Consider the following 27,820-nt stretch of genomic DNA (forward strand, 5'->3'; position numbering starts at 1 on the left):
TTATTGAAGAAAATTTCGTTGATTAATAGCTTCAACGGGCAAAGCGTGTCTTACTTATCCAATCTCTCTCTCTCTCTCTCTCTCTCTCTCTCTCTCTAGCTGTCGGTGCTTCACCGTCGCCGTATCGGCGAGAAGAGGAATCGTTGCGCCATCTCCTCCGAGCATCTCTACCTTTTCTTCAATCCACCGCCAGATCAATTTGACTTCTCGTTTTGATCTCTTTTCTCTTCTCCCCAAAAGGGAAATTTTGTTTTTGTTTTTAACCAATTTTTGGTTGAATTCCTGCCTGATGGCCGTTGATATGGCGGATTCCAGGGAGATCCTCTGCTCCTTCCGCACCTTCGAAGATTTTCCGACGATAAAACGGCGAGGAATACGAGAGCAAAGGGTATGTGACAGTTTCCCTCGCGCTTTCATACGAAATTAAGGTGCTCTTAGGGTTTGCTTTCAGGATTTGGAAAAAAAAAATTGTCTTTGAAAACGAATTCTAGAGCTTCTACTTGCTGAATGGGAGGAAATGTTCGAATACCTACGCTGTATTGTGATATGTGATATGTTCAACTGGATCTGCAACAAAAGCGTTTGTGTAGAAATTTTTTTGGGGAAAACAAGGGTGTACTGATCTGATTTGAAGATTGTAGTAATGGTGGGAAGAGAATTGGTCCTCAGGAAGGAAGCAGCTGTGAATCTTCGTGAGATAGCTGCAAGGACTACTCTTAGGGAGGTGCGGCAAAAGGGACACGAGTATGTGGAGCTGAGACATGTCGGAAAGCGCATAATTTTCTTCTGCACCCTCTGCCTAACCCCATGTTACAGTGACACCGTCCTGTTTGATCATCTCCAGGGAAATTTCCACTCCCAGAGGCTTGCGGCAGCCAAAGCTACTCTTTTTGGTGCCATTCCCTGGCCGTTCAACGATGGTGTTCTATTCTTTGATAGTTCTCGCGAGTCTAACTTGCTGTTATCACGTACTGCTTGTCAAAATGATAGAGCTTTGGTTGTTAGCAACAGTTCTAGGACTAATGATGAAGTAACTTTGATGCTCAAACTGAATTCTCTTGACAAGGCCCATGTTACTGGCTGCAACAAATCAAATGGCTCAACGGATTCTAAGCTCAGCTTGGTTGCAAGTGGACACAGAACTTCTTTGAGATCTAACTCTAAGTTCCAAGATATGATTTCAAGATGCAATTGGTTGGAGACTAGTTTGATCGTCCCCAGAATCTTACATAAGGATCAGTTATCAGATTTGGCAGTGCGACATTTAGGGGTCGGGCAGATTGCATGTAAAATACAGGAAAATAAGGAAATTCATGGTAAGATAACTAAGATATGGTGTGCTTGGTATGGTGAAGCAGGATCTGACTTGGGCGATGAGTTTAAGGGGTTAGCAAATTGTGACTTTGCTATCATAAATTTTCCTTATGTTTATGGCTTAGGCAGAAGAAAAAGTGCCCCAGACGATGAAGATCCCACTGGTTCTTTCTTTGAAGTGGATGATTCTGGACAGCGTAGGAAGAGGAAAAAGAAATCATTCTCAGATCAGGAAGAGTACTCAGATAATGTAATTGTGGCAGAAGATTCACAACATCTTGAAAGGAGACTTATAACTAGCAAAGTTGCCCGGAAACAGAAGCATTTGGCTGCAGAAAGAAGCTGCGATATTTGTGGGCAACCGATTCTCCCCGGGAAGGATGTGGCTACCCTACTAAATTTTCGAACTGGCAATTTAGCCTGCAGCAGTAGGAACACTAATGGAGTGAGTGATTTTTTTACACTGCATTCAATGTTTTCTACTATTCTTCTGAACTAGAGGGGCCTGTTTATGGATCCCCATATACCATGCAGGCATTTCATCCATTTCATGCATCTTGCCTCATACACTGGATCCTTTTATGCGAGTCGGAAGTATTGGCTGATCAAAAGACCAAAACGAGAGTCACACGAGGCAGCAGCCGCAAGAGCAAATCGACCCTCAAGAACCGAATTACATCCATCTTTTGCCCAGAGTGCCAGGGCACTGGTGTGTGTATCCAAGGAGATGAGGAGTTGGAGAAACCAACAACTCCATTGTCTGAGGTTCATAAACATCCATTTCAGCTGTACTAGTCGTAAGAGATATGCTTGTATCATCTGAATTGAATTCTTTGCAGATGTTCCTTTACAAGCTGAAGGCACTTGCAGCAAACAAGGCTTGGATGAAACATCCTGAAACCCTTCAAAACTGCTCCACCGGACTTCATTTCCCATCTGTTCCTGTCGAGAATCCGGAGGTTAGTAGTTGGCCTATCGGTCACTGCTCATTCAAATTGTGCACATACCTTCGTATTCTTATGAACCAACTTGTTTTTTGTTTGTAGGAAAATCTTAAGTCTCTAAAGTTGCTGCACTTCTTTAGAGCCGATGACTAGAATCTCCTCAATATCTACAAATGTCCTCAATTCTCCTCTCTAACCACTGAATCTAGTCTTTGTAAAGCAGATATTTGACTTTGATACTCTGAATTCGAGCAACTGTTTAGGATGATATATACCCTGTTTGTTCACAAAAAATCTTGGCCTGTGTTCTTGTTTTTGATTACTTGAGATAATATTACTCACTTTCAATTTTTCAAATTTTAAGGTTAATAAGCAATACCTAAAAGAAAACTAATTTTAGATTGTTTTATCGTTATTTTCTCAAAATATTATGGCCATAGGGAAATGGAGTTTTTCTCTTACTATGGTAGGATTTACTTATTTTGGAAAAGGATGAATTATAGATGGAAAAAAAATTCAAGAGTTTTAGTTTTATGGAAGAAGATTTGTTTTTAAGAAAATGAGATTCTTTTCTAGAGAAATAGAGGAAATATTTCTGAAAATTTGAAAATTTATTTTTTTATAAAAAAAATGAAATCTAGTGAGAAATTAAATAGGGGAGGAAAGTTGATAGAAATTCAGCCATCAAGTTTACAAATTTGAATCTTCATCCGACTTTTCTTAAATTAGCGAGAACGACCTTCCAAAATTCTAAAAAGAATTCTGTTTCTCTTTGCATACTAATTTAAATGGATTAATTTATTAAAAATTTATTATATGATGGATGTAGATCAACCTACTAATTTATTAAATTTTTTATTTTAATTTTAAATTTTTTTAAAAAATAAAATTTTTTTATTAATCAATTCAAATTCATTACTTCAGCAAAAAGATGAAATCCATGTAAAAGTAAATTGAAAAATTATAGTTGACTACGATAAAATAGGACATTATCTCAATTTTTATCTAGATTTAATTTTTGTCCACAATTCAAGTCCATTACCATCCATGTGAATCGTAAACTTAAGCAAATCAATCCATTTAAATTTATTTTTAAATAAATTAATAAAATTTTAATTTAATTTATTTAAATTATTTGAGAAACGAATCTATTTCAGAATCCCATCTAAATACCGTAGTTATGCAGTAGCTGCCTTCCCTATAAAAACCGCGCCGACTGTGTGGGCTCACGTGTTCCTTGCGTGTTTCGTTTTTATTACTTGCATCATTTTCCGGCGGATGACCTGGACCTTCCATGATTATCGTAACGCCTCAGTTCCTCCTTCCAATCAATTCGGCCCGCCGACGTAGACCCACCGACCTACCCATCATCCACGTTTCATTATTTACATACAGAAACAAAAAATTATTTAAGTAATTAAAAACTAATTTTTAAATATTGTAAACACGACCACGTGAGATCCCCATCATCTTGCCTAGGGACCTGTTACATCCTTATCTCTTCCGCCTTAATTGTAACGCTTTAAATAAATTAATTAAATTAAATTAAAATATTCCCGAAATTTCTGGACATCAAGAAATTGTTTATAATTTGTGTTTTTATTTTCCGTCGACGGACAATTTCAATTGAGTTTCCAAAACGGCGTTCAGAAACGTAACCTACCGGTTTATGTTCGCCGCGTCGCAACGGAGAGTTAGCGTTTCCGTTATTTGCTTCCAAAACGGGCGTCCGGCTATAAATAGTGAAATCCCTCGTTCTTTGCCTGCACCTCTGGCAGTTCCGTTTCTTATTTTGGATCCAAACCCTAGTGGTCTTCCAATGGCAGCCTTCCGGGAGGTTCTCTCTCGGCGGTTCGCCTCCCTCCTACGCGCTTGCGCCGGGGATGGCGGTGCTGGCGGCCTTTCCGTACCCGGCCGATACCGCTTCCTCCAGAAGCGGCCCCTTTTCCAGCCAGCGCTGCCGACCTACGGTCCCCTGATGATCCTCCAGGATGAACGGATCGCGGAGCGGATACGAGGTCTTAGCCCCTCCAGGTTGTCCCTCGATGTGATCCTGCCGCCGGCGTCGACGCTGATTCCGGGACTGAAAGAGGAGAAAGTGGAGAAAAAGAATGTGTCTTTGGAGGAGGCGAGGAAGGTAATAAGGGCGTCGCAGGTGGCGTCCGTACGTGCGCGGTTGTTGACGGCCGGTGAGAGCTGCATCTCTTATTCCGACTTTGTACGGATCTGCTGCGAAGCGACGAATAGCGAGCAGGGGCTGAAGATTGCCCGATCGCTGGACGAGTCCGGCCTTGTGTTAGTTTTTGGCAACGTCGTGTTCCTGAAGCCCGAAGAGGTAAACTTTTCTTAAATACCGTTTTTATGGGACAGGAAAATCAATCTTTTCTTCTTGTGTGTTATGCAAATCTAGGGTTGGTAATTTTCTGAATTCGGTGGTTGTTTTCATGCGATTGCTGGAGATCTGATTGCGTTTTCTCCGGATTTTCATGTCTCCTTTCCAGCAGGAACAAAAACGAAGGGATTAGAAACCAAAGACTGGTGGTGTTAAAGCTTCTGGAGACTATTTGATTAAACCTTTTGGGGGCAACCATCTGGAGTTAAATGCGCATACGAAAAAAAAATAAAAATTAAGATATTCCTGGGAGAAGCAAGGAAAAAACAACAATCGTAGGAACTTTTTCTATCTGCCTCATTGTTTTATAGAATTCACAGTGACAAAAAATCATTCAACCCAAGCAACTCTAGATATTCTATTTACACCTTTCTAGCTTTCTTTCTGTCTTATTAGTCTAAATTTTGGCATTCTAAAATAAGATTAACCTAATTGGAGGAAATAGAAATTTTAGGAATAAGCTTCTTCCTTGCATTTGTTTTTTGATAAATATACAGAGGCTGGCACATACAGATATAGAGGTTGGTAGGAATTTTCTTCTTGAACTATCACTATGATTGGCAAGAGTAAATGGGCTAATTTTTCATTTGGCATAGATGGTTGAACACTAGATGTGTTTATAAATTGTGATCTATTTGATTAGTGAGCTGTTCAAGTGAATTCTATTGAGTAATGTGCCTCTATGGCCAGTTTTCCATCTTAACCTTTGCTGCAATTAGGCTCCCTACTTTTATATCTTGTCATTTATGGACCACTGACTGGTAGATTCTTGCTAACATCATGGAAATTAGTTGTGGTAGAGATCAAAGAATGAGCCTTGTCTTTTTCTGCTCTGCTCATGCAGGTCACCAAAACAGTCGAGAACATGATCCCATCATCTTTAAGCTATCAGAATGATGGAATGAGAGAGGAATTGAAGAAGATGGAAGAGAAGAAACATGAGATTGAAAAAAAAGCAGCAGCTCTAGTAAGGAAGGAGTTGTGGCTTGGGCTGGGTTTCATGGTGGCACAAACTGCTGGACTGATGCGGTTGACATTCTGGGAGCTCTCATGGGATGTGATGGAGCCAATCTGCTTCTATCTCACCTCCTTCTACTTTTTGCTCGGATATTCCTTCTTCCTCAGGACCTCTAAGGAACCCTCCTTTGAGAGCTTCTTCGCAAGCCGCTTTGCCACCAAGCAACGATCCCTTATGGAAGAGCATAAGTTCGACCTCACTCGCTTCAACGAGCTTAGTCAAGTTTTCCCTCGACCCCTTCCTCCAACCACTAACCAAAATTTTACGTCTGCTTCCTACTGCCATTGCATGGGAAGAAGATACCATCATTAGTAGGTTCCTCTCAGTGATGAAGTTAAATTTGAATTCTAATGAGCAAGTAATTCTAGCTAAGCAAAGAAATGTGTTCTACAGTTTTTAGCAAAGGAAAAAAAAACAATCATAAACAATTTTTACCATGACAATTGTGATATAGAAAGAGCTGATACAGAAAAGAAAACACTCTTGCACATATTTGTGCTAGGTGATACTTGATTTTGAGATTAACATGTAGTAGTATTCTGTTGCAAGTGTTTCATTTTGTTATTCTTTTGAGTCACAATTCATTGCTTTCTGATGGAATATGGTGCGCTGTTTATTTTCTCATTAAAATTGCTTCCATGATGATGAATCATATCTTATTGAGTAACTGTTGGCATCAACAAATTGATGGTTCTACCATCCGAGTTAACATTTTGTAAAGGCTGATTGGACTTCCACATTAAGTACCTCTACAATTAAGAGACAATGTTAGGGATTCATTAACTACTTAACAGTGCAAAGAAACAGCCCTGGCTCGCTAATCTACATCAGTTTGTAGATCCCAACTGATGCAGTGTCAACAACACAGCTTTGTCTGAAACATTATTGTAATCAAACAATAGCCAATGAACTCAAAGTTCTTCATGAGATTTCTCAAACTGCTTCTTATCATCAACCTTGTCCTCAATCTTCTTGTTTTGCACTGAAAACTCTTCCGGTTCGATCACAAATTCACGCTCCAAATCTTCCAGCATCAAAACATGAGTTCCAAGTGGTAGAATGCGTTGACCATGTTCATCTGCGAAGCTAAAATGTTTGCAAGGGTCAACTAGAATATCCACCTCAGCAGCTTCATTAGGTTTTATACGTGCGCGCTCAAATCCAATTAATTGTTTGTGTGGAGCTCCTCTGATGCTTGTTCTGGGTCGATAAAACAATAGAACCGTATGACTTCCTTCCATATGGCCATTATTAAAGACCGATATCTTCACATGAAATTTCATATCTTCACAAATTGAGACCACCTTAGTTGCAACAATGTGTGGTGGCTTCGACTTGATGTGATCCTCAGCAGATGATTGTGACACTGTAATCTTTTCAGGCACAGATAGAAACTTGTATGAGTATTTTGAATAACTCAAACCATGCCCGAAGTCATAAACTTGGTTCCCGGTGTAGAATCGATATGTTCGCCCAGGGTAGTCTCGTGAAGGATCGGCTCTCATGTTCATATCAGTCATAGGGATGGCAGTGAAGGATTCTGGATACCACATCACAGGCAGTCGGCCACCTGATGCAGAAATATTTCATTAGCCATCACTTGTAATACTCTACCATTTCCATGAACTCAAGTGGTTATTCAACTACAATCAGGTATTTCAAAACAAACTAGTCTTTAGGGTTACGTTATACAAAACAAGATATTAATATGGTACAATATCTCATCAGGTCAATACCGTTTGAGATATGCATTACAGTTCCCATCTCATTTTTCTATTAGGCACAGTAAGATTTGTAGAATTAGGTTGTAAACAAGCACAGCCGATCCAAGCTTGGCCATGTTTTTGGTGTTCATTTTTCTTATAAAACTTATTCAAGTTTGTTTATTAAAGATTTTATCATGGTTGAGCTAGGATAGCTTTTACCAATTTAACATGGAATAAGCTCCTAAATGACTAGTCATTTTGGGATAGTGGATAGAATAAACTCTTCCTCAATTTAACATGGAATCAAAGTGAGGCTCAGATAAAATAAACTTCATGTCAATTAAACACAATTATAATTTTTTTCTTCCATATTTGATTTAGACTATGCTAATCCAATCAAATGTTTAAAACAACTGACCTGGGTTGACATCACCAAAGAGAACCTCTGCAAGTGCTTGCCCGCCGACTTCACCTGGATATCCAAGCCAAAGAATACTAGAAACCAATGGATCTTCTTTTGCAAATGAAAGATCAATAGGTCCTCCACCAGTTAGGACTAATATCAATGGTTTCTTACTGATATTGGCAATTGACCTGATAAGTTCCATCTGTTTGCCAGGAAGCAGAAGGCTGACACGATCAAAATCTTCTGTTTCTTCTGTTAAGTTCAGTCCAGCTACCACAACAACAATTTCAGCATCCTTTGCAATAGCTAAAGCTTCATCAAATTGATCCATTGTTTGACAGGGCACATCAATGCAACCAGTAGCAAATGTGGCTCTTGGTATGTAAGATCGGATCCCTTCCAAAATGCTTGTTGAATTGCATGGTACACCTATAAAAAGTTGTGAGAATATTAAAAATTCAGCTATGATGCAAAAGAATTGCATATGATCATAGATCAACTTGTACCTGTGTAATCACCACCATATACAGTTGTATCACTAGCACCAGGGCCTATTATTGCAACAGAATTCACCTCATGCTTTCTTAGTGGTAGAAAATCTTTAGCATTCTTCAGAAGGACAATTCCTTGTCTTACTGCTTCAAGAGCTAGATCCCTGTGTTCCTTGGTGCAAAGATTATCAGGTCCAAGATGTCCGTATCGCTTTTTTGCACTTTTGCCATCAAATATCCCTAGCCTAAGCTGGACAGAGAAGAGATTAACTAGTGCCCTATCAATGTCTTCTTCTTGGACCTTCCCTGACCTTATTGCAGACTCAGTGTGCCGAGCAAGATATGTTCCACAGTTTATGTCCATTCCTTTTCAACAGGCAAATCAATAGTGTGCGATATGGAAGTATTGTACAATGCTTTTTAAAGGAAAGCAATCACATGTTGAGTATTTCTAGTTTCAGTTCTAACCTGCTTTTAGAACATCAGCTATTGAATCTTCAGGAGAAGAAGTATACTTCTGATCCGCATAAATTATTGCAACAGCATCACAATCAGATGTAACATACCTACAAAATTGCATTTAACATCTCATTAGATAAGTCCATCTAAACATGCTAAGTTATGGCAGAACATGCTTTTCGGTTTGGGGTTCTCAAAGAGAGTAATGACACCAAGAAACGAAAACATAGGATACCCCTCGAATCCCCATTCTTTACGTGCTTTGTTTAAGAGATCAGCCCGAGCACAAGCAGGTACACCATTGACCTGATTGTAGGCACACATGAGACAACTTGCATGACCTTCTTTTACACAACTCTCAAATGGAGGCTGGTATGTGTCTTCCATGTCCTGTTCGTTAACCTGGCAACATAGAATACAAACGTAAAATCACATAGTCTTGTCAAACAAGATAGAAAGCTAATCATCCAATAAACTATGTCAAAGCTTTGAACAATTACAATACTCCAAAAGGCTAAGGTGTTAGTTTAACTGTGTTGAAGGATTGGTTGATCATGATAGTCCCAGAAGCCCAGGCATTAATTAAACATTGTTGAACATTTGATTCATTACTATTCTCTGAAAACCTTAAGGAAAAGTTCAATTTTCACAAGGTCCAAGCATTCAAATCAAGCCTACTGCTTACTTGCCAGAATACACACCTTATGAGAATACAAGGATAGTAATAGCCCTCAAACTCTCAATACCAAAAGTTTAAGCTGCTGGAAGAGTACAAATCATATATTTATCACAGGCCGGGATTTGGCTCATTGCACAAAAAAAAAAAAAAGTTAACAGATTTGTGCAATTCGTATAATTTTTCAGATGCTGAACAATGATCATAGCTTATCATCTCATAGAGGCAAAGAATTCTGGCTAAGCTGTTAAGATTGCTTTGACCAATTTAATTTGCTCTGCATTGAATAAGCTATGTTTGATGCTCAGGGAGAAGCTGTATAAACCTGAGCATTGAAGATGTAGCGAGTGTAATTGCCCCATCTGTCCAAATCATAGGCAGTGTAATGCTTGCAGCAAGCCGAGAGCATCAACGAACTACCATCAGCGTCACCAGTGTCATACTCCCCTTGGAGCCCCTTCACGTACTCGACGGCGAACTCGGCCGCCAGCAGCGGATCCTCGCCGGGGGTTTCCTGGCCGCGACCCCACCGCGGATCCCGGAAGATGTTGATGTTGGGAGCCCAGTAGGTGAGGCCGGCCTGTCCGACGTTGTACATGGCTCGGGCCTCCACGGCGATGGCGCGGGCCATGGCACCCCAAAGCGTCCGGTTAAAGGCCGCGGCGGAGAGGATGACCTGGGGGAACTCGGTGGCGGCGCGGACGGAGCCATTGAAGGCAACGCCAGGGCCGTTGGAGGCGATCCCGTGGAGCGATTCGGACCACCACTCGAAGGCCGGGAGGCCGAGGCGGGGGACGGCAGCGGCGGTGTTGGAGAGCTGCTGGATCTTCTCCGGAAGGGTGAGGAGGGAAACAAGGGCGCGGGCGCGGGCGGCGATGGGGAGGGAGGTATCACAGAAGGCGAACGAGTCATAGATCGGGGCCTCGCACGGCAGCTGCGGGTAAAGGCCTGCGTCACCGGCGAGGCAGAAAGGGGCGGAGGCGACGAGGAGGAAGAGGAGGAGAGATCGCCACCGCAGCGGGAGTCGGTGCGGAGGCGGCGTCATGCTCGCGAGGTGTTCGACCACTGGATCGGAGTGGAAGGGAATATGATGAGTGGGTGGAGCAGGTGCTGCTCCCAGTGGCGAACGCCATGTTTGTGTCAGCGCTGAAGCACATTAAAATATTTCCCAGGAAAAAATTAACAGGAATTTGTATTTTAATAATTTTAAAAAAGCGAACAGAAAATAATTTAAAAAAAATACTAAAAACAAATATTGAAACGATAAAAAGTAAATAAAATCATTTTTAATGAAGATTTAGTATTTTACTAAACCTAATAAAATAAATAAGTAATCTGCGTTTGGTGACAGTGGCCACCACGCCGCTTCAAATCCTCGCAATCCTTCTCCCGATCCACCCAGCCTTGCTCCGCCTCCGCCTTCACCTTCGCCGCCGCCGCGAATGTCTCATTCAGCCTTCCTCGCGGCTGCGCTCCTCCTGCTCGCCGCCTCTGGGTGGCCATTGCCGACCGCCGCTGAACTCCCCCGCTTCCGCGAGGCCCCGGCCTTCCGGAACGGACCCGGCTGCGTCTCCGCTCAGACCATCCACATCGCCATGACGCTCGACGCCGCCTACCTCCGCGGCTCCCTAGCCGGCGTCCTCTCTGTTCTACGCCACTCCTCCTGCCCCGAATCCATTGCCTTCCACTTCCTGGCTACCCGATCAGGCCGCTTCCGTGCCGTCGTGGCCGCCGCCTTCCCCTCCCTCACCTTCGACGTCCACCGCTTCGACCCCGACCTCGTTCGCGGCCGCATCTCCTCCTCCGTCCGCCGCGCCCTCGACCAACCCCTCAACTACGCGCGCATCTACCTCGCCGATATCCTCCCCCGCTCCGTGCGCCGCGTCGTCTACTTCGACTCCGACCTCGTCGTCGTCGACGACGTCGCCCGTCTTTGGGCCACCGACCTCGCCCCTTACCAGGTCCTCGCCGCCCCCGAATACTGCCACGCCAACTTCACCTCTTACTTCACCGACCGCTTCTGGTCCGATCCGGCACTCCCCCTCGCCCTCACCGGCCGCCGGCGCCCGCCCTGCTATTTCAACACCGGGGTCATGATCGTCGACCTCGACCGCTGGCGCGCCGGCGGGTACACCCGTAAGCTCGAGTCCTGGATGGAGGTCCAGAAGCGCAAGGCCCGGATCTACGAGCTCGGTTCGCTTCCGCCATTCCTCCTAGTCTTCGCCGGCGAGGTCAAGGGAGTGGACCACCGGTGGAACCAGCACGGCCTCGGCGGCGACAACAAGGAGGGCCTATGCCGAGATCTACACTCGGGGCCGGTGAGCCTCCTCCACTGGAGCGGAAAGGGCAAGCCGTGGCTCCGCCTCGACGCCGGCCGCCCGTGCCCGTTCGACAATCTCTGGGCGCCCTACGACCTCCTCCTCCGCGACAACCCTTTCTCCGACGTCTGATCCGCTCCTCCTCCACGCCCACCGTCCACGACGGCCATCCTATCTGATCGACTCGCGCCGCGACCACCCTTTGCTTTAGAGAAGGGGCCCGCGGCAGCTAGAAGCGGGGTCCCTTCCGATGAATAGAAGGTCCACCATAACTTCAGCTATAGAGTTCCTCTCAATGTGTCTTCATAACAGCAAGGCAGGAGACGGACTGTTCTTGTCTTCTTCTTCTCTTATCGTCATAATTTGATTCTTTGCCGTTCCTAATAAGTTTCAGATATTGTAAGGTCGATTCTAATGGCACCATTGGATAGGATTATAGTTGCTTATTGGATTATTACGATTTGCCTTTATCGACTTGTTCGATTGATTCAACGAGCTGACTCAAATGTAAAGGTATCAACTTGGTCAGGTCATGCCGGATCGAACTCTGCTGGATCTTAAGGCCCACTTGGAGCCCAACAAAAGCCCATTTAAATCCGAACGCGGGATGGAGTACTCCTTCCCTGTTTCTGTTTCTGTTGCTCCTTCTTCACCGTTCCTCTATCGACATCGCATTCGCTTGTTCGATCGGTTGATGACGGCGACCGCGGAGCGCTCTTCGACGGGATGTGCAGCGTAGCCCTAAACAAGAATCTCTACACTCGCGGATCGGGGTCAATGTCTTGCCCGCAGCCGACCCACTACGCGATCGCCCCATGTTGGAAGATAAGTTTAGGTTGTAGAGGAAAAAACCGGATCTTGTAGGAGTAATGTTACCATTCAGTTGTTTCTATAGTTTTCAAATGTTTGATTGACCTGATTCTATAAGATTGTTATGAAGTATCTGTAGGTTTTTTACTGGAATGATTCGTAAGAATGCTTCATGCCGACTGAATTTTATTGATTAGTTTCATTGTTGACTTAAGCTCTGTTGAATAAACTATTTGACTTGGTTGCATGTGACAACTGCGTCCGTCTGTTTTAACTATAGTCACATTGTGGGCTCATTTTGAGCAGTAGAATCATTGCATTTTTCATTGCTCATTGAAATATGGGGTTCTCCATTAACAGAAATGAAAGTTTCTACACCTCAAGTTGACAGTTCTTTGATACTCTTCAAAGTTCAAATCCCTTATGGTTCTGCCAGCAAAATTTCATAGCCAACTTTTTCTATAGTATGTGGATCTCAACCCTAAGTGAAAGCTGACTTGGAAATGGATGACACAGGTGTTTATCTTTATCATCATACCGTTTAAATAAATTCTACACTAATCTTGATCTTGGAACTAAATTATCTATCCATCAATTGCTGAAAAGAGAACAGCTTCTGGTATCATGGAGTTCTCTCTGTTTCCTATCTAGTTAATGGACGATAGCATGATCGAGATATTAGTCATTGCAAGGTGTAGATAAACTGAATCAGTTCATTTCTTTAAGCCAACTTATTTAGTATAGGTAATCCACTATCACTGTGCTATACATGCTACGTAATGGTGACCTTCAATTTGCTGTGTTGTTTAATACTTAACACAGGATCCATAACTATTGCCTTTGTTCTTTTCCTATACTTGTAGAACCTAAACTTTTCCATGGCTACGCAATGTTTCCTGGCAGTATTGAAGTTATGCAAGAACAAAAAACTACTGAGCTTGAAGTAAAATGAGATTTGGCACCATGTACGTCATCAGAAATTGTCATATTCAATTATCATGCTTAGGTTAGGCAAAAAAAGACAGAACCTTCATTTGTTTAATCTGCTTTTGATTTATTTTTTTTGGGAAGAGAAAATTTGAAGAGAAGAAAAGCTTACCCATCTTCTTTATGCCGACATTTGAATACATAGATCTACATATACATTTCAGAGGTATTTGGCTTGAGCTCTTATAGAGTACCTGTCTCCATATCCATCTTTTATGCAGCAGTACTACTCTGTATGATTGTACACATCTCTTACAATAACCATATGAGATATTATTGGGCTGAAATTTTGACTGCAAGGACTGCAACAAAATTGTATCTTTCTGGGACAATCTGATCAGTTGTGCAGTGGATTTGGACCCTGAGGCACAAACCTTTTGGAAACTCCATAAATTGGACTGAAGTCGTCGTGCTCGTCTTGCTTTATGGGAGGATATCTGTTGGAGAAATAACCCACGGGAGGTGCTGAGTACTTGCTCTTCCATCTCTCTACTTCTCTGTTGACAGTCCTCGCATGACCCAGAACATTGAGCTGCCCAGCAGCAAGCAATAGCAGGAGAAAAGAGACCAGGCACGACCAAGAATGATCTTGCAACCTCATGGCGAGGGAAAGCTGAAGAGGAAGGAGGAGGTGGGGAGGGAACTAGAGCAAAGCCACCAAGGTTGAAATAAAGTCAGGTTAGATGCAAACTATTAATAAGGGGCCTTCTCCAAGAGTGACTTAAATATTATCTTTGTGCAGCTGTCCAGCTGACTAAAAATTAAAAACCCATATGGTGCCCTTAGAAATGCTTCATCTATGCACGCTTCCTTGAAATCCAAAACAAGCAGAAAGAGCTAAAATTATAGAAATCAATGCTTTGTCCTAAACAGTTGGTGTTGACATTGTTGTCCTACATTTGTCATTATTTGTGATGTAGTGATCATAATAAAATTCAGCAATTCAGCGTCATTGACATGCCTCTGCATCTTCGTTAAATCTTATCATTATATCAGACTCATATTCCTGCTTGAGTTCTTACGTTTGCATTCTTATGATTGCTTGATATTTGACATCTTTGCAGAGTCTGATACAGAGCTATTGGAAATAGTCGACTGAAGCACAACTCAGACCAAGGAGAGGTCTCCGCGGTTGAGTACTTTAGCATTTCAGATGAGGGAAGGGAGAGGGAGAGGAGGGAAAGGAAAGGCAAGAAGGTGGAGGGAGTGGAGGAAGCTATGTAACATTGAATATTTGGTGATGAGAAAGAAGGGGGGAAAATGAAAAGGAATGAAAGGACAGATCCATCTCCTTCAGTTGTTTTGAGCTTTCTTACAGTTTGCCTCTTTATGTCTCGGATCAATGCCTTGAAATTCAAATCCGATAGCATTGGTTGTGAGTAGCATATTGGGCCATAGCGACAAAGGACATTATGATCAAATTATGATTTTTTAATCATGGGGCAGCTCTTTCCTTCATTTCTGTCTATATTTACAAGAAAGTAAAATTATTTCAACCTCGTTTGTAGGATCATAATTTGTTAGAGTAATTGAGAGAAAGGGACATTTGATTCCTTTTTTTTCTGTGGGATTCCTCACAAGTAATCGTAGTCTAATTGCAGGGATTGCCGAAAGTCTCCAGAGGATGAACCCCTCGTGATGTAGGCCTTCAGTTTTCTTATTTTAAGCTTTCTTTTTGTCAGTCCAAGCCACTGCCTACTTTTTAATTTAATGGACTTGATAAGGAAGAGCTGCCCCTAGTTGGTGAGTAAACCTTCTTAGGTGGCACTTGATTATGATATTGTACTATGATCTTTAAAATATGTACAAGCAATAATTGACCCTCTTGTGCTTTATTTTTTTTTCTTTTGGTATTGCGATCTGTTTGATCTATGTCAGCATGAAGAAGTGCTTAGCACAAATATATATTTGAATTAAGCATCTTGGGATCATACATCTACTGTTGAATATATATATTTTTTGTTTGCATGACAGATGCTTACGTATTCCTACTGATGATTATGAATTATGTCAGTTATCAACTTCCTGTTCTCGTTCATGAACTTTAGGATGCTTGAAGTTTGACTTCTCTATATAGACACTACGCATGTAACAGTGCATTGCTACCTTTATTTGCTTAAACAATTGAGTTTGATAAACAGTTAACGGAGTGTTTACCTCCGCAGGGTGGCACAAATCCTGGATATCCACTGAGCACAAATGAAGGTTGGAGTTTGTTGGCTGTGCTCGCAAAGCTCCTGATGTGAGTGTGACACTTTTAGGTAAACATCAATTATGTAAACGACACTTTTTTTTTTTGATAAAATGCTCATTGCAATCTTGTGCTTTTGCTTGCATCCCTTGGTATTTCTTCAATACATAAACTGCGGTCGGATCAAATGAGCTGAACAAGCGTTTGAGCTTAATGGTTAGGTTGATGAGTCGAACCACATAGATTATGCCCATGTAGTTGACTGGCTAAGCAAGCTTGTCGGACTGAAATAACTATTGAGCAAATTAAATACTCCATTTCATTAATACTCTATTTAATGACATAATAAACGTATGGATATATACTATTAGTAACATTCGATTCTTTAAGTTAGTTTTAATTTTGTTACAATGCATTTCTCTTGCACCTATCAAAATTTGATAAATGAGATCTCCAATTGTACCCCAGAAACAAGTCTTAAGTAAGTCGAGTACTTGCAATACAAACATCCTAATATGGATCATAATTTGTAAGATTGCGATCCTATACTAGATTGATTTGGAATCAAGATCATATTAGTAGGATCGGATCTTTAACATCTGGACCACTGGCACAACGAAAAAGAGTCACAAGATGTCCCAATTTAAAGGTCAACTCACACAACAAAGATTATTAATTTCATTGATTTGAATAGAATGTTAGAAATAATATCTATTAATTCAGTAAAATATTAAAAAATAGACATCCAAATCTCATAATTTTGAAGAGAAATATTTTTTATGATAAAAAAATCTTAAAATTTTAACTTTGTAAAAGACAAAAATAACCTCAAATATAAAGTATGAACCTCTAAAAAGATTTTAGATTATGTTTTTTTAATTAGGTTGTTATGGATTTCACTGATCCTACTCTGATTTCATTTTAAAAAAATGATTCCAAGCGTTCTTGGATCATTTTGATATTTTCGGATCATAGGATCATCCAGATTGTGATTTTGTAAACTGGTATGAGCATTATGTACTAGTGTCAGAATATTTTTCAGGAGTTATGAGTTAAGTTTTGTTAACTTCTTGTCTAGCGCATCTCACTTGTATACATTTATACAGATCTATCGTAGATGTCAATATTAATTTAACTTCTTGTATTAAGAAATAGATGCCCTAGCACTACGCTCTGGAGAAGGCGTTAATTTAACTTCTTGTATTCAGAAATAGGTTCCCTAGCACTACGCTCTGGAGAAGGTGATAAGCTGTTTGTACTTGGGCTTATAAATGATATGGGGATTGATGTTGCATGATTATTTCAATCTAATGGATGCCTACAATTTTAGCAGATCAGGATTCGACGCAGGGTGTTCAATCCTTTAGTTTCAAAGCAGCTGCAATCGATCAACTTCTGGAGATTCTGCCAAGAGGGTGATCGTTTGTGCTCCGAAGCATTCAAACTCCCTCCCAGGTATGGGTTCCATGGCAAGTATGCATGGATGGATGCAAGGTATAATTTCACTCCAAATTAATTGGTAGTTTTAACAAAGCAGTTTATAATTTGTACTGACACAGAATCAAACATATGGACACTGGACCCATAGCTACGACGTTGAATGAAGAGACCTTTCCCTCGCATTTACGACTCTTCTTCAACTCTGCATCTCATCACTGATCAGCAGCAGCTGTGCAGCAGTCCCCACGCCTCCTCTCCCATTTCATTGCACCGCATTAACTCTCCTCTCCTCTCCTCTCCTCGCGACTTGAGCGAGCGTGACCACAATTGAATATCATTGAGCAGTCCTGCTGTACCCTTTTCTCCTGTGTTCTCTTCCTTTTCTTTTTCCGTGTTTGCTTCCTCCTCCCTCCTCCACCACTCATTTAATGAGCCACCCGACTGGTGCTCTGTTGCCTGCCTCCAGACTCGTAATATCCCCCTCATTTATTGCTCGAAAATTCACAGCAGCTCATAATATTTATCCTCCTCCTCATCTCTTCTTCTTCTTCTTCTTCTTCTTCTTCTTGCCTCTTTGCTGTTTGTATTTGAAGGGAAGCAGAGATCAAAGCAGGGAATGGGGAGAACTCCATGCTGCGACAACCAGGGGCTGAAGAAAGGCCCGTGGACGCCGGAGGAAGACAAGATTTTGATCGACTACATCAAGGCCAACGGCCATGGCAGCTGGCGATCCCTCCCTAAGCTCGCAGGTTACTTATCATCCTCCTTCTCCCTAAAGATCAAATTTTTGACGACAAATCGGTAAAAAAAAGTTGTGATTTTTAGCTTCGGTGGATTGAGTAATGGCAGGCCTGCTTCGGTGCGGGAAGAGCTGCAGGTTGCGGTGGGCGAACTACCTGCGGCCGGACATCAAGCGCGGCCCCTTCACCGTCGAGGAAGATAAATCCATCATCCAACTCCACGCCATCCTCGGCAACAAGTATATATTTCAATTTCTTCTTCTTCTTCTTGATTACTCTGCAGTGATGAACTGATGGCGAGTACGGAACCGTATTTAAGGCCATGGTGCTTGGAATTGGGAATCTCTCTGCTTCGTTGTCTTCTTTTGTTTGGTTTTATCGGATTTGATTAGATCCTTGCGAATTAACTGCGGTCGTTGTAACATATCGATTAATGGCGTCTTCCTGTTGACCGGATTTTTGCGATTTTTTTCTGCTAATGAGAGTTTCGACGAGCAGGTGGTCGGCGATCGCAGCGCAGTTGGCTGGGCGGACGGACAACGAGGTGAAGAACTACTGGAACACCCACCTCAAGAAGCGGCTCCTCAACCGCCACCACCATCTCCCCGCCGTCGTCTCTGCCGGCGGCGGCAGCCACATGGCTCAGTGGGAGAGCGCCAGGCTTGAAGCCGAAGCCCGCCTCTCGCGCGAGTCGCTCCTCTTCTCCGCCAGTGCCACCGCCGTCTCCTCCTCCCCTGCCTCCGCCGCCGACGCTGGGTCGGCATCCTCCTCCTCCTCCCGGCCCGAGGACTTCTTCCTCCGCATTTGGAACTCCGACGTCGGGGCCGCCTTCCGGCAGCGTCGCCCGCCGGAGGAGACGGAGAGCAAGAGCTGCGTGACGTTCGGGCCGCCGCCAGCCACGGCGGGGATGGACGTCGACTCGTCAGGGTCGAACGACGTGCCGACCGAGGAGCTCTCCGACGAGGCGTACCAGCTCTACCTCGATTTCGCCGGCGACGACTTGGGGATTCTCCACGGCCAGCTCTCCGCCCTATTCGCCGCCGACCTCAACGACTCCTGCTTTGACTCCGCCTTCAAATGACTAGCAGCAGATCCTCCATTAACGACATCAAAATCCCCAAAAAGCAAAACAAATCTCAGTCTCCTCCCGTTTTAGTGGGAGATTTTACGTTCCTCGACCGATGGCGATCTCAGATTTTGTGATGCTTGAAAAAGATGACACTTTTGGCATCAAAAACGGAGATCCATCTTGATTTTGTTCAGTGCGCTTGTCAATATTTGAAGCAATATCCTTTTTGATATTCTTCCACTAAATTCATTCATCATTCACAGCCATCAGTCACACTCCCAATGAATCCACAATTCCTCATCCAAGAACAGAGAAAACAAAATCCAAAAGAAACAAGGGGTCAAAGTTTGAGAGTGCAGTAAATGGATTGGGGGAGCTCATTTACGGCATGATTTGAGCATTTATGAGATTGCAGTGGGAGGGACGACAGCCGCTGTAGAAGCATTCAAAGCAGCCACAAGGTCACGTCGCCACCACTCTCCCATCATCAGATCATATCGTATCCTCCTCAAAACTACCTCACCATCCATTTCTTTACAGCCAAACAGTAATATATCAATTCATACATCGATATTTTATTCAACTTTTAGAATTTTTATTTCATATTGTTAATTTTTATAATATCAAAATGCATTTCTATTATCCTCTTCTCTCTTTTACCTCTAAAAATAAAAACTTTTTAATTTTTTAATTAAAAAGTAAGAGGAGGAATATAATGAGAATGCATACACGAAATGAAAAAGTTTGAAACTTAATGCGTGATTCAATAAAATGTCGTTCATAAATCTCTTCTGTTTACTTGAAGATGAACTAATGCTTGTGATGCACCAATCAAGAATTTAAAAGAATTATTATGAGGATGTATTTGTTTTTTCAGTGCATATTTTAAATTTCAATGGAACATACTCCTTCATTCAGGGTTTTTTTTTTGTTACTGTCTCATCATTGCAACATGACGACCAGCAAAGTAGCATTAATTGAAGTCTTCAAAGTGTCAGCAACTGACCTCATGTAAAAAACAAAGCGAATGAAATAAATTTCTTGAATAAGTGGTCGAATCAAATTTTATAATTTTATAATTTATTTTAAAAATTAAAATTAAATTGAGTTAATTTTTTTAAATGATTATTTAAATTAGATTTATTTTTTTAACTTGATTCAAGTTTAATTTGAGTTTAGTTCATTTATCGAGTTCTTAATTCAAATTTATTTCATTGTTTGAAATTTTTATATTTTAAATTTATTTGATTAATCATTAAATTTGATAATATAAATTTATTTGTTTATTTTTTAAAAAAAAAAATCTTTATTTAACATGGATAATATTATTCATGAACATTAGTAAGCTGAATACATATGTGTTTAAGTTTATTTTTTTAGTTTAACAAGTTATTCAAGTTTATTTATTTAATTAATTTTGTATGTATTGAATAAATATAAATAATATCTTATCAAGCAGAATTCCAAACTTGTTCACAAACATTCGATTCATTTACGGCCCTATTTGAGAGCAAATTCACAATGAATACAATCAAATAATAGTTGAATTGCACAAAGGCATATAAGAAAATAGAAATATGGCTTGCAAATCTTGATAGAAAGATAATTTAGTTTGCTTGGTTGATGGATTGAAGAAGGATGAAAAGTTCACATAGCTCGCTCTTTAACAATGTCGAGGCTCATCTCGCTTGGATCGGTTGCTTGCAACTCTACTTGAATACCATCGAGCTCTCTCTTGAATCGGTCTTTCGAGCTTGCATATAACATTTTGCTCCTCACTTTGGATGCGTCTGGAGACCTATACATCCAAACATAGATAAAGAGTTTCTCACATTGTATCGAAGAAGCATTTTACGAAATATTGCTATACCAAGAAATGAAAAAGATCTTGCTCTTTTGGCAATTTTCATCGGTCACAAAGTCGAAATCAAAGACAGCATAGCGACACTCGTTGGAGGGAAAAGATGCGGTGAAATCATCGTAGCTCTCTTGTGGTTGGCCGAGCTTCTCCACCATGACTTGTTGTATCGTCTCGTCAATTTTGAAGATGATGAATCGGAAGTTCCTCTTGGCTTTCAACTCCAAGAACTTGAGCTTGCATTCATCATTAACCGCCATTCCGGATGCCGAATTCGCCTTTGCAATAGAATTAACAAGTGGTTAAACTAAGTATCAAACTTAGCTTTGTATCTTAGAAAGAAAAAAACCTTTAGATGTCTACATCTAAACAATATCAATACAAAAACAAAGCAATTGTGAATTAGCTTTAGAACATGCATTGATTAGAAGATAGTTACCATGATGAAATTATTAGAGTAATCGAGGAAGGATTGCGACGAGCAAGGAAGAAGAAAAAGAAGAGAAGGATTGATAGAACTTATTGATAGAATTAGTGAATTGTAAGAGAATTCTTCCAAGAGAGAAATGAAGCTTGGCCTTTGTTTGTTCCTATCTCATCCATTGCACAAGACAATTTATATATAGAAGAGCAATCCCAAGAGGAAGGTTCTTATGAAGGATTTCTTTCTAACCATTCAATTGGATTAAGATTTGATCTTTCGATAGTTAATTAATAAGAAGGGCTATCAATAGTCGAATCAAATCATGGTTAGATTTATCTTTCTATTTATAAACTCTTACACAATTGATAGTTTGACCTAATCAACTATCATTATTAGTTTTAACAAAATTTAGACAATGGAGATAGAAATTGTTTAAATTAAATCAAACACAAAAATATTTGTAAAAATATTAAAACATGTCTAATTGTGAAATGTGATGTTTCAGTAATATTTTTATAAGTTCATTGTCATTTGATCATAGGAAGGAATGTTTACAGGTAGTTGATTCCAATACATGAAAATATAAACCATGATCGAAGTGAAGTTTTCATTATAGATCATTAGCTACATACAAACTTCAAACTACACTACTCTCTTTGATCAAACAAACCACTTCATTTCAATTGCTTTTGTGGTTGTACCTGATTTGTATCACTAGCTGAATCCTTATCGACTGATCGATCCTTCAGAGTTGCCGATGAAGTGAGCACATGCAGTCGTGCTTTTACGATACTTCTCCATCGCATACAGTCATGTATCGGCACCATTTCCTTTTCTATCACTCATGGTTACGCGAATGCATGAGAACTAACACAGTTGCTAGAATCATTATATGCTACATGGACTGAAATAGGCAACTGATCTTCATCTCGGGGTTATGGTTTTCGATCTTCAAGCGGCGTATAGCAGGCTGTTTCGGGGAATTTCTTGGCCTTTGAGCAGTGAATCTACACCCTGCCCATAGGAGAGAAAGGTGGGTCAAGGAAGAAGGGAGGCATTTGCTCTGCTCCCTCTTTTGCTTTTCTTTGCTCTTCACTTTCGACAGCTTCAATCAGATGCCTAACTTCTTCCTCGAGTAGCAACCGCAAGGAATTAGAATATAACCTTTGCCTGGTCTTCTCCAGAGTGATGGCGGAAGACACTTCGGAGGAACGTAACATGGCAATGCAGATTGAAAATGCTTGTAGTGCGGAGAATTGTGCGTGAAAATAGACTGAATATTGCCCTCTTCTGTCGGTCATTATCGTCAGCGCAGGTACATTCTCCTTGCTTCCCTGTTGAGTATAAACCATTGAATGTGTTAGAAATATGGCAGAGGCAAATGAGCAAGACAAACACATAAGCTAGTTTGGCAATGAACCGAAAGTGGTGCTAAGTCTCAGAAAACTTACTAATTTTGCATCATCTAAACCATTTTTAACTAATCCTATATCATCTTTAAAGCATTTTGGCACAAAATGAACAAAGACAACAAGAACACAATAGCGAAATTGGCATTTCTAATATGAATAGCCAAACTAATTTATCATTTTCCATCATCTGATGTTGGCACAAAATGACAAGATATGATACAAGGAATTTTATTTAGTTAAACAAGTATGAAAGAGGTTAAGAGATCATACTCAAATAGAATCTCATGAAGGAAGAAGAAACTGCGAGGTATACCTGAAGAAAAAGTGACATGGATGTTTGAAATACCGATGTTGAATGGTTTGTCCAATCATCACCTCGTTGATTATCAAACACAATAATTGGGCAGGCCATGTCCCAGCCACCACAATCACAGCCTCCACCAAACCTCCATCTGTCAAGAAGTGAAGATGGACCAGCTCCAACTGTATTAGGAAGGCCATGATTCCCACTTGGAGTGACAACCTTTACAGTTGGAGGATTCATGTGATTCTTGGTTTCCTTTCTCCGATCAATTGGGGAACATCTAGTTGCTTTTTGGTTCCCTTTAGGGTGGAACTCTTTCTTTTCTTTTGAATTTTCCATTTTGTTGAAAGGAACTTGGATCACAATTGCTGCAATCTCATGTTGTGGATGTAAATCTTTCGATAACCAAGGGTAAGAGGCTGAAGCATCAGAGTCGCAACTACTTAATCCAAGTCTGGATGAATCCAGGTACTCTGCTGATTTGTTTCTCTCTGGCGCTCCTGCTGGTGTCAGATCTTCCGCAACATTGCTAGAAACAGGTTGAGCTGGAACTGAACAACACTTGGATCTTTCTTCAACAGAAAAATTCCTTCTTGCTCGTGTAATGTCATACAACACAAACTCCGTTACAGTTGAGTTAAACAAGGATCCATTTTCTCTTACTTCCGAGCATAGATAACAAGAAACCTGCATCTGCCCAACTAATGGAGGCAAAGTTCCATGCTTGTCATTAGTCCCCCTACTAGTGTTGATCTTCTTCTTAAAGCTATGAAATGTGTAAACCCAATTAAATGCACTATCAGTTTTCCAAGTCTTTGCCGATAGGACTTCTTCTGGATCTTGTAGAGAAAACTCAAACGAAGGGTGACCATTTTCTATATCCAATTTAAGAATTCCGTGTAGATGAGCAGGAGATATAGCAGCAGCCTGTAAGAACACTCCTTGAGTCAAACACGAACCAGGTTTTATATCCTCTTCTTTTGTAGAAATCTCATTTAGTAAAGATTTCTGGAACAGTGCTCCCAGCCCAATGTTTGTATGATCAACAGAAAGACCCCCAGTGTTTTGTGTTCCTGCAGGAAACGAATCTCGCAAAGATTTGGATTTCATGATTGGATCAAAGATTCTTTTCAGCTGACTAAACTTAGATTTTGACCCTCTTGCATCAGCTACTCCATGTTCCAAACCCAAAAAAGCATGTGAAGTTTTTGCATTTTCTGAGAAGCATTTTGGAAGAATGTTTGCTGAATCTCTTTCACAAGTATTTTCTGCAGGATGAATCTTTTCATAGCAGTGAGCCTTTTGTTCCTTGAGCAGACCTTGTTCTAAAAACCGAGGAATAACTTCTCTAGGAGTTTGTTTGTCGACAGAGTGCAACAGGATTTCCACGAAATCATCTATCCCACTACTGCCTTTTGCTGGCACAAAGTCTAAGCAAGTCTTATCAGTAACAAAAGGCTTGTTAGGAAGATCACGGAATGAAAGATCCAGAAACCCCGTGGAGCTTGTGCTGATCGAATTAACTAAATCCGCACTCGAACTCACAAGAGGCAAAAACTTCTTATCTGAAAACTGATTAGATTTGTTAGCAACACGCTGAGGCAAGTGATCTATAATCTCAAATGAAATGAAAGCATCTTCATTGCACCCGGAGTCTACTTTTATCCTCCCTTCTCGTTGTTTTCTCATTCTCCTGACTTCTTTAGAGCTTTGATACATGGATCCTCTTTTCAGCACTTCATTATCGGCACTGAGCTTTCTGGAGTTCATGCTTTCATAATCGAGACTCGACGAATAACTGCGATTAAGTTCTCTCAAATCACCATCCAACCTATTCAGGTACTGGTATCTGTTCGCGGGCAATCTTTTTCTTTCATTCTCTTCTACCTTCTTACTGCTCGGATTTGGCACGGTAGCAAGTCTATTCCTCAGTCTTGCTTGAGAATGATTTTGACACTCAAAAACGACATCTTGTCCCATAGTTAACATGAACAGCTGAAGAACAATGGCAGAGATTACATAATTGAATCGAGATCAAGTACAAGTAACAACATGGCAGGCACTAAAGTATCAAACAGATAAACGCAACATGAGAAAATGCTTTTTTTTTCCCCTTTTTAGTCAGCTTCAAGCAGTTAAAGAACAGATTCTTCATTTTTTTTTCAGATTATTGAGAAACTCCAAGATCTAAACCATGAGAACCATTAACTACTATTAACAACTAGAGGAGAAAATTTTTCAGATCAGACAAGAAGATGAAGACAGATACCCATTTGGATGCACAAGATGATGAAATTGCAGCAGCAACAGAGTGATCAGTAGCCGAAGGTGGAGAAAGGAGGAAGAACCCTAGTTCTAAAGGATTGCGGGAAATCACAAAGGATGGCGAATCATAAAAGCAATAAAGCTAAATGAAGGCAAGAAGATCTTCTCATATCTTCCCCAATTGATTTGGAAAAATTATCAAACGGCAAGAAAATCTCCCGAGATGGACTTTAATCATCCAAATAGGTTTCCATTTCTCAACGGAGGAAATCCCGGCCAAGGAAAAGCCAAAGGAGATCACCCCAAACTCAGCAGATCTGAAGCATCTCTCCTCGGAAATTTATCGCACGATTTCCATATTACATAAAGAAGACATTTTTGATTTTTTTTCTGCCCCAAAAAAACAAATCTCGCTCTTGAAAGCACGATCAAGAGCGAGAAAAACCTAAACTTTCAGGCGACATTTCTAAAAAAAAATTACTAGAGATCGACGGCTGCATTGAGAAGAAGAGTACCAGCGTTCACCGAAGAGCGAGAAGAATCCGCCGCCGGCACAGCTGAGCGACCGATACCGGAGAAATGACCCAATGGACGCCGGTGGCGCTGCTGCTGAAGTCGCTACCTTCGGCTCTCTTTGCATGGAAAACTTCGCATTTGAGCTTAAACGATTCGCTTCTACTAAACAAAGCGATTAAACAAACAAGAAAAGATTAATGTATGCAATATATGATCTTTGTCTCCTCTTCTCGGGGCCGAGCTCACCCCAAGCGCGCTCTCTCTCACACACACACACACAGCAAGGATAATAGTAAATTACTTTCTTAAAGCCGGGAGCTTTATGATTGCCCATGGCGGAGTAGGAAGTAGGGAATTACCGGAATCTCCTTTGCTCTCGCTTAAAGAAATCGGATAGGAACTTGGTCTGCAATGAATGACAGCTTTGTCCCCCACCGGCCCAAGCGGCGGATCATCTTCAACACTGATGACTATTTATGGAAACTGTGTACCATGGCCGAAAATTGGAAAAAGAAATCGAAAGCAATTCCACGGATCAAAGGCGCAGATCAAGAAGGGAAAAATCTAACACAGAAATCATGTGAAGATTCCCTGTACCTCTCCAATTTAACCGCTTTCGATCTCCTCTTTGAAAAATAAATACTAAATATAAAAACACCATCCATTCTCTTTGCATATATCAATTCAAAGCGATCATTCAAACGATAGTTGTTTCGACAATTTGCCAAAGTCTTATCTTGATCCACCTGATTCCACAAATAACAACGTTGAACAGCTCATCGCAGCTGCTACGACAGTTGCAGGTCGCTGCCGAAATCTATCTCAACTCTGTGGAGATCGCTGCTGCATGTAGATTTTGATTGCTGATCGACAATGTTAATTATGGTAATTTATCAATTCATTTTTCACAAGATTTAATTTGCTCTTTTCAGTGATGTTACCAACTTCCTTAAAAATGTTAATTTGCTCCCATGGTTATGGTACAATAGTAAGTTATTTTCATAATTAATCAGGTATCCATTGTTTGATTCTCAATGAAAATGCACTGTCGATTAATTAATTTCTTCTAATGGAGGAACAAATGGAATGATAGTTGCGGAGCGATGTATCTAATTGGAGGATAATCTCGAAATGCTAGCTGCGGAATTTTAATTCGTGCTTCCTGATTTATCTTGATTATCAGTGAAAAATTTTCATAAAATCGAACAAGTCACCTATAAAATTAATGAATTTGAAGAATTAAATATTGGATTAAAAAAATAATGTATAAATATTTAAATTAATGCATCTTGAGTAAACATATTAGCAAAGATTGATATATCCTCCCATCCTAATACATCGAATACTTTTCTAGCTCTCAGCTACTGAATTAATGATTTTTTTAGCATTTCACCTTTGAAAAATTCATCTAAAATCCAGCTTCTATTTAATAGATCGATGGAGTCTCTTATTATTTTTATAGCTTTATCTTTGCTGTTAGGGGTCAGTATTCGGCCCGAAAAGTCAGGATCCAGGCCCAATATGACTAGTTGGGCAGGAGTTGATTTAATCTCGCACTCGACCTGATGACCTCAACTCGATATACAGATTAGATCGGGATCCCGCATCCCTCCTTTGTCTCTAGTCAGTCTTATCCCCCCTCAGTACCCTATTTCACATACAATCGACTTCACCTCACTCCCTCAGTCAATCATACTACCATCGAAGGATAGGGACAATCACAACTAACTTACTCCGGCATAATGACATAGTATAATGATAAATGAAATAACTTTTCACTATCATGACAATGATGATATATTTTTTATCACCCGGATGGGATATATGTTCTGACAAGACCTTCACGCACAGATATTCTCTTTAATTAAAGATAAGATAGACCTTTATCATTTTCTTACCCTCGCCTATATAATCATCGTTCTTTACAGATATAGGTATGCATAGATACATCAAAAAGCTCCTCTATTACATCTTTCCTCCTTCCTCCCTGGACCTGTGACTGACTTGAGTGTCGGAGTGGTTGAGCCAAGACACCCTTGACCTTCTTCCTTACTCTCTGGTACGTGCTTGCAGGATTGCA

At 40.9% G+C, this 27,820-nt stretch overlaps 7 protein-coding genes across 10 annotated transcripts; 4 read left to right on the plus strand and 3 right to left on the minus strand.

The window, feature by feature from the left end:
• The first annotated feature begins 87 nt into the window (after positions 1-87).
• On the plus strand, positions 88-2,604 carry LOC141822789 (uncharacterized). Its single transcript, XM_074710117.1, has 4 exons — positions 88-1,759; positions 1,849-2,079; positions 2,154-2,273; positions 2,361-2,604. The coding sequence occupies exons 1-4, from the start codon at positions 644-646 to the stop codon at positions 2,409-2,411; spliced, it is 1,518 nt and encodes a 505-aa protein (XP_074566218.1). The 5' UTR covers positions 88-643; the 3' UTR covers positions 2,412-2,604.
• Positions 2,605-4,041: 1,437 nt separating this feature from the next.
• LOC141823165 (calcium uniporter protein 4, mitochondrial-like) lies at positions 4,042-6,263 on the plus strand. Its single transcript, XM_074710422.1, is given in 3 exon segments — positions 4,042-4,593; positions 5,495-5,956; positions 5,959-6,263. Coding segments are annotated over 3 exon segments (1,017 nt in total). The 5' UTR covers positions 4,042-4,077; the 3' UTR covers positions 5,998-6,263.
• An 81-nt stretch (positions 6,264-6,344) lies between these two features.
• Positions 6,345-10,518, minus strand: LOC141823163 (putative beta-D-xylosidase 6). The gene is made up of 6 exons (XM_074710421.1): positions 9,732-10,518; positions 8,966-9,132; positions 8,740-8,837; positions 8,287-8,637; positions 7,793-8,209; positions 6,345-7,238 (listed from the first exon to the last, which is right to left on the minus strand). Exons 1-6 carry the CDS (start codon positions 10,449-10,451, stop codon positions 6,580-6,582), a joined length of 2,412 nt encoding a protein of 803 aa, XP_074566522.1. The 5' UTR covers positions 10,452-10,518; the 3' UTR covers positions 6,345-6,579.
• Positions 10,519-10,830: 312 nt separating this feature from the next.
• Positions 10,831-12,139, plus strand: LOC141823166 (putative galacturonosyltransferase-like 3). Its single transcript, XM_074710423.1, has one exon. It carries the CDS (start codon positions 10,849-10,851, stop codon positions 11,854-11,856), a length of 1,008 nt encoding a protein of 335 aa, XP_074566524.1. The 5' UTR covers positions 10,831-10,848; the 3' UTR covers positions 11,857-12,139.
• A 2,980-nt stretch (positions 12,140-15,119) lies between these two features.
• LOC141824270 (transcription factor MYB17-like) lies at positions 15,120-19,324 on the plus strand. 4 transcript variants are annotated; one of them, XM_074711525.1, is made up of 6 exons: positions 15,120-15,264; positions 15,687-15,782; positions 17,046-17,167; positions 17,272-17,901; positions 18,002-18,131; positions 18,391-19,324. In XM_074711525.1, the coding sequence occupies exons 4-6, from the start codon at positions 17,769-17,771 to the stop codon at positions 18,971-18,973; spliced, it is 846 nt and encodes a 281-aa protein (XP_074567626.1). In that variant the 5' UTR covers positions 15,120-15,264; positions 15,687-15,782; positions 17,046-17,167; positions 17,272-17,768; the 3' UTR covers positions 18,974-19,324. The 4 variants fall into 4 exon arrangements, with proteins under 4 accessions (XP_074567626.1, XP_074567627.1, XP_074567629.1 ...); XM_074711526.1 differs by having other exon boundaries at positions 15,687-15,763; XM_074711528.1 differs by lacking the exons at positions 15,120-15,264; positions 15,687-15,782 and adding an exon at positions 16,903-16,953.
• Positions 19,325-20,608: 1,284 nt separating this feature from the next.
• LOC141824317 (actin-depolymerizing factor-like) lies at positions 20,609-21,112 on the minus strand. The gene is made up of 2 exons (XM_074711579.1): positions 20,832-21,112; positions 20,609-20,759 (listed from the first exon to the last, which is right to left on the minus strand). Exons 1-2 carry the CDS (start codon positions 21,077-21,079, stop codon positions 20,609-20,611), a joined length of 399 nt encoding a protein of 132 aa, XP_074567680.1. The 5' UTR covers positions 21,080-21,112.
• Positions 21,113-21,873: 761 nt separating this feature from the next.
• Positions 21,874-24,948, minus strand: LOC141824316 (uncharacterized). Its single transcript, XM_074711578.1, has 2 exons — positions 22,969-24,948; positions 21,874-22,577 (listed from the first exon to the last, which is right to left on the minus strand). Exons 1-2 carry the CDS (start codon positions 24,946-24,948, stop codon positions 22,251-22,253), a joined length of 2,307 nt encoding a protein of 768 aa, XP_074567679.1. The 3' UTR covers positions 21,874-22,250.
• Positions 24,949-27,820: the final 2,872 nt, after the last annotated feature.

Source organism: Curcuma longa, chromosome 3 (assembly GCF_044706935.1).
Source record: "Curcuma longa cultivar G26 ecotype Majalengka, Jawa Barat chromosome 3, ITB_CL_G26_1.1, whole genome shotgun sequence".
Lineage (NCBI taxonomy): Eukaryota > Viridiplantae > Streptophyta > Magnoliopsida > Zingiberales > Zingiberaceae > Curcuma > Curcuma longa.

Excerpts from the sequence above, each read along its gene's own strand:
- LOC141822789 (XM_074710117.1), top strand. The coding sequence starts at position 644 with ATGGTGGGAAGAGAATTGGTCCTCAGGAAGGAAGCAGCTGTGAATCTT. Across the intron at positions 1,760-1,848 it reads GCAGTAGGAACACTAATGGA|GCATTTCATCCATTTCATGC; the intron begins GTGAGTGATTTT and ends TATACCATGCAG. Across the intron at positions 2,080-2,153 it reads CAACAACTCCATTGTCTGAG|ATGTTCCTTTACAAGCTGAA; the intron begins GTTCATAAACAT and ends AATTCTTTGCAG.
- LOC141824317 (XM_074711579.1), bottom strand. The coding sequence starts at position 21,079 with ATGGCGGTTAATGATGAATGCAAGCTCAAGTTCTTGGAGTTGAAAGCC. Across the intron at positions 20,760-20,831 it reads AAGATCTTTTTCATTTCTTG|GTCTCCAGACGCATCCAAAG; the intron begins GTATAGCAATAT and ends TTGGATGTATAG.
- LOC141824270 (XM_074711525.1), top strand. The coding sequence starts at position 17,769 with ATGGGGAGAACTCCATGCTGCGACAACCAGGGGCTGAAGAAAGGCCCG. Across the intron at positions 17,902-18,001 it reads ATCCCTCCCTAAGCTCGCAG|GCCTGCTTCGGTGCGGGAAG; the intron begins GTTACTTATCAT and ends GAGTAATGGCAG. Across the intron at positions 18,132-18,390 it reads CACGCCATCCTCGGCAACAA|GTGGTCGGCGATCGCAGCGC; the intron begins GTATATATTTCA and ends TTCGACGAGCAG.
- LOC141823163 (XM_074710421.1), bottom strand. The coding sequence starts at position 10,451 with ATGACGCCGCCTCCGCACCGACTCCCGCTGCGGTGGCGATCTCTCCTC. Across the intron at positions 8,210-8,286 it reads ATATGGTGGTGATTACACAG|GTGTACCATGCAATTCAACA; the intron begins GTACAAGTTGAT and ends AACTTTTTATAG. Across the intron at positions 7,239-7,792 it reads CTTTGGTGATGTCAACCCAG|GTGGCCGACTGCCTGTGATG; the intron begins GTCAGTTGTTTT and ends TTTCTGCATCAG.
- LOC141824316 (XM_074711578.1), bottom strand. The coding sequence starts at position 24,948 with ATGTTAACTATGGGACAAGATGTCGTTTTTGAGTGTCAAAATCATTCT. Across the intron at positions 22,578-22,968 it reads CCATGTCACTTTTTCTTCAG|GGAAGCAAGGAGAATGTACC; the intron begins GTATACCTCGCA and ends TATACTCAACAG.
- LOC141823166 (XM_074710423.1), top strand. The coding sequence starts at position 10,849 with ATGTCTCATTCAGCCTTCCTCGCGGCTGCGCTCCTCCTGCTCGCCGCC.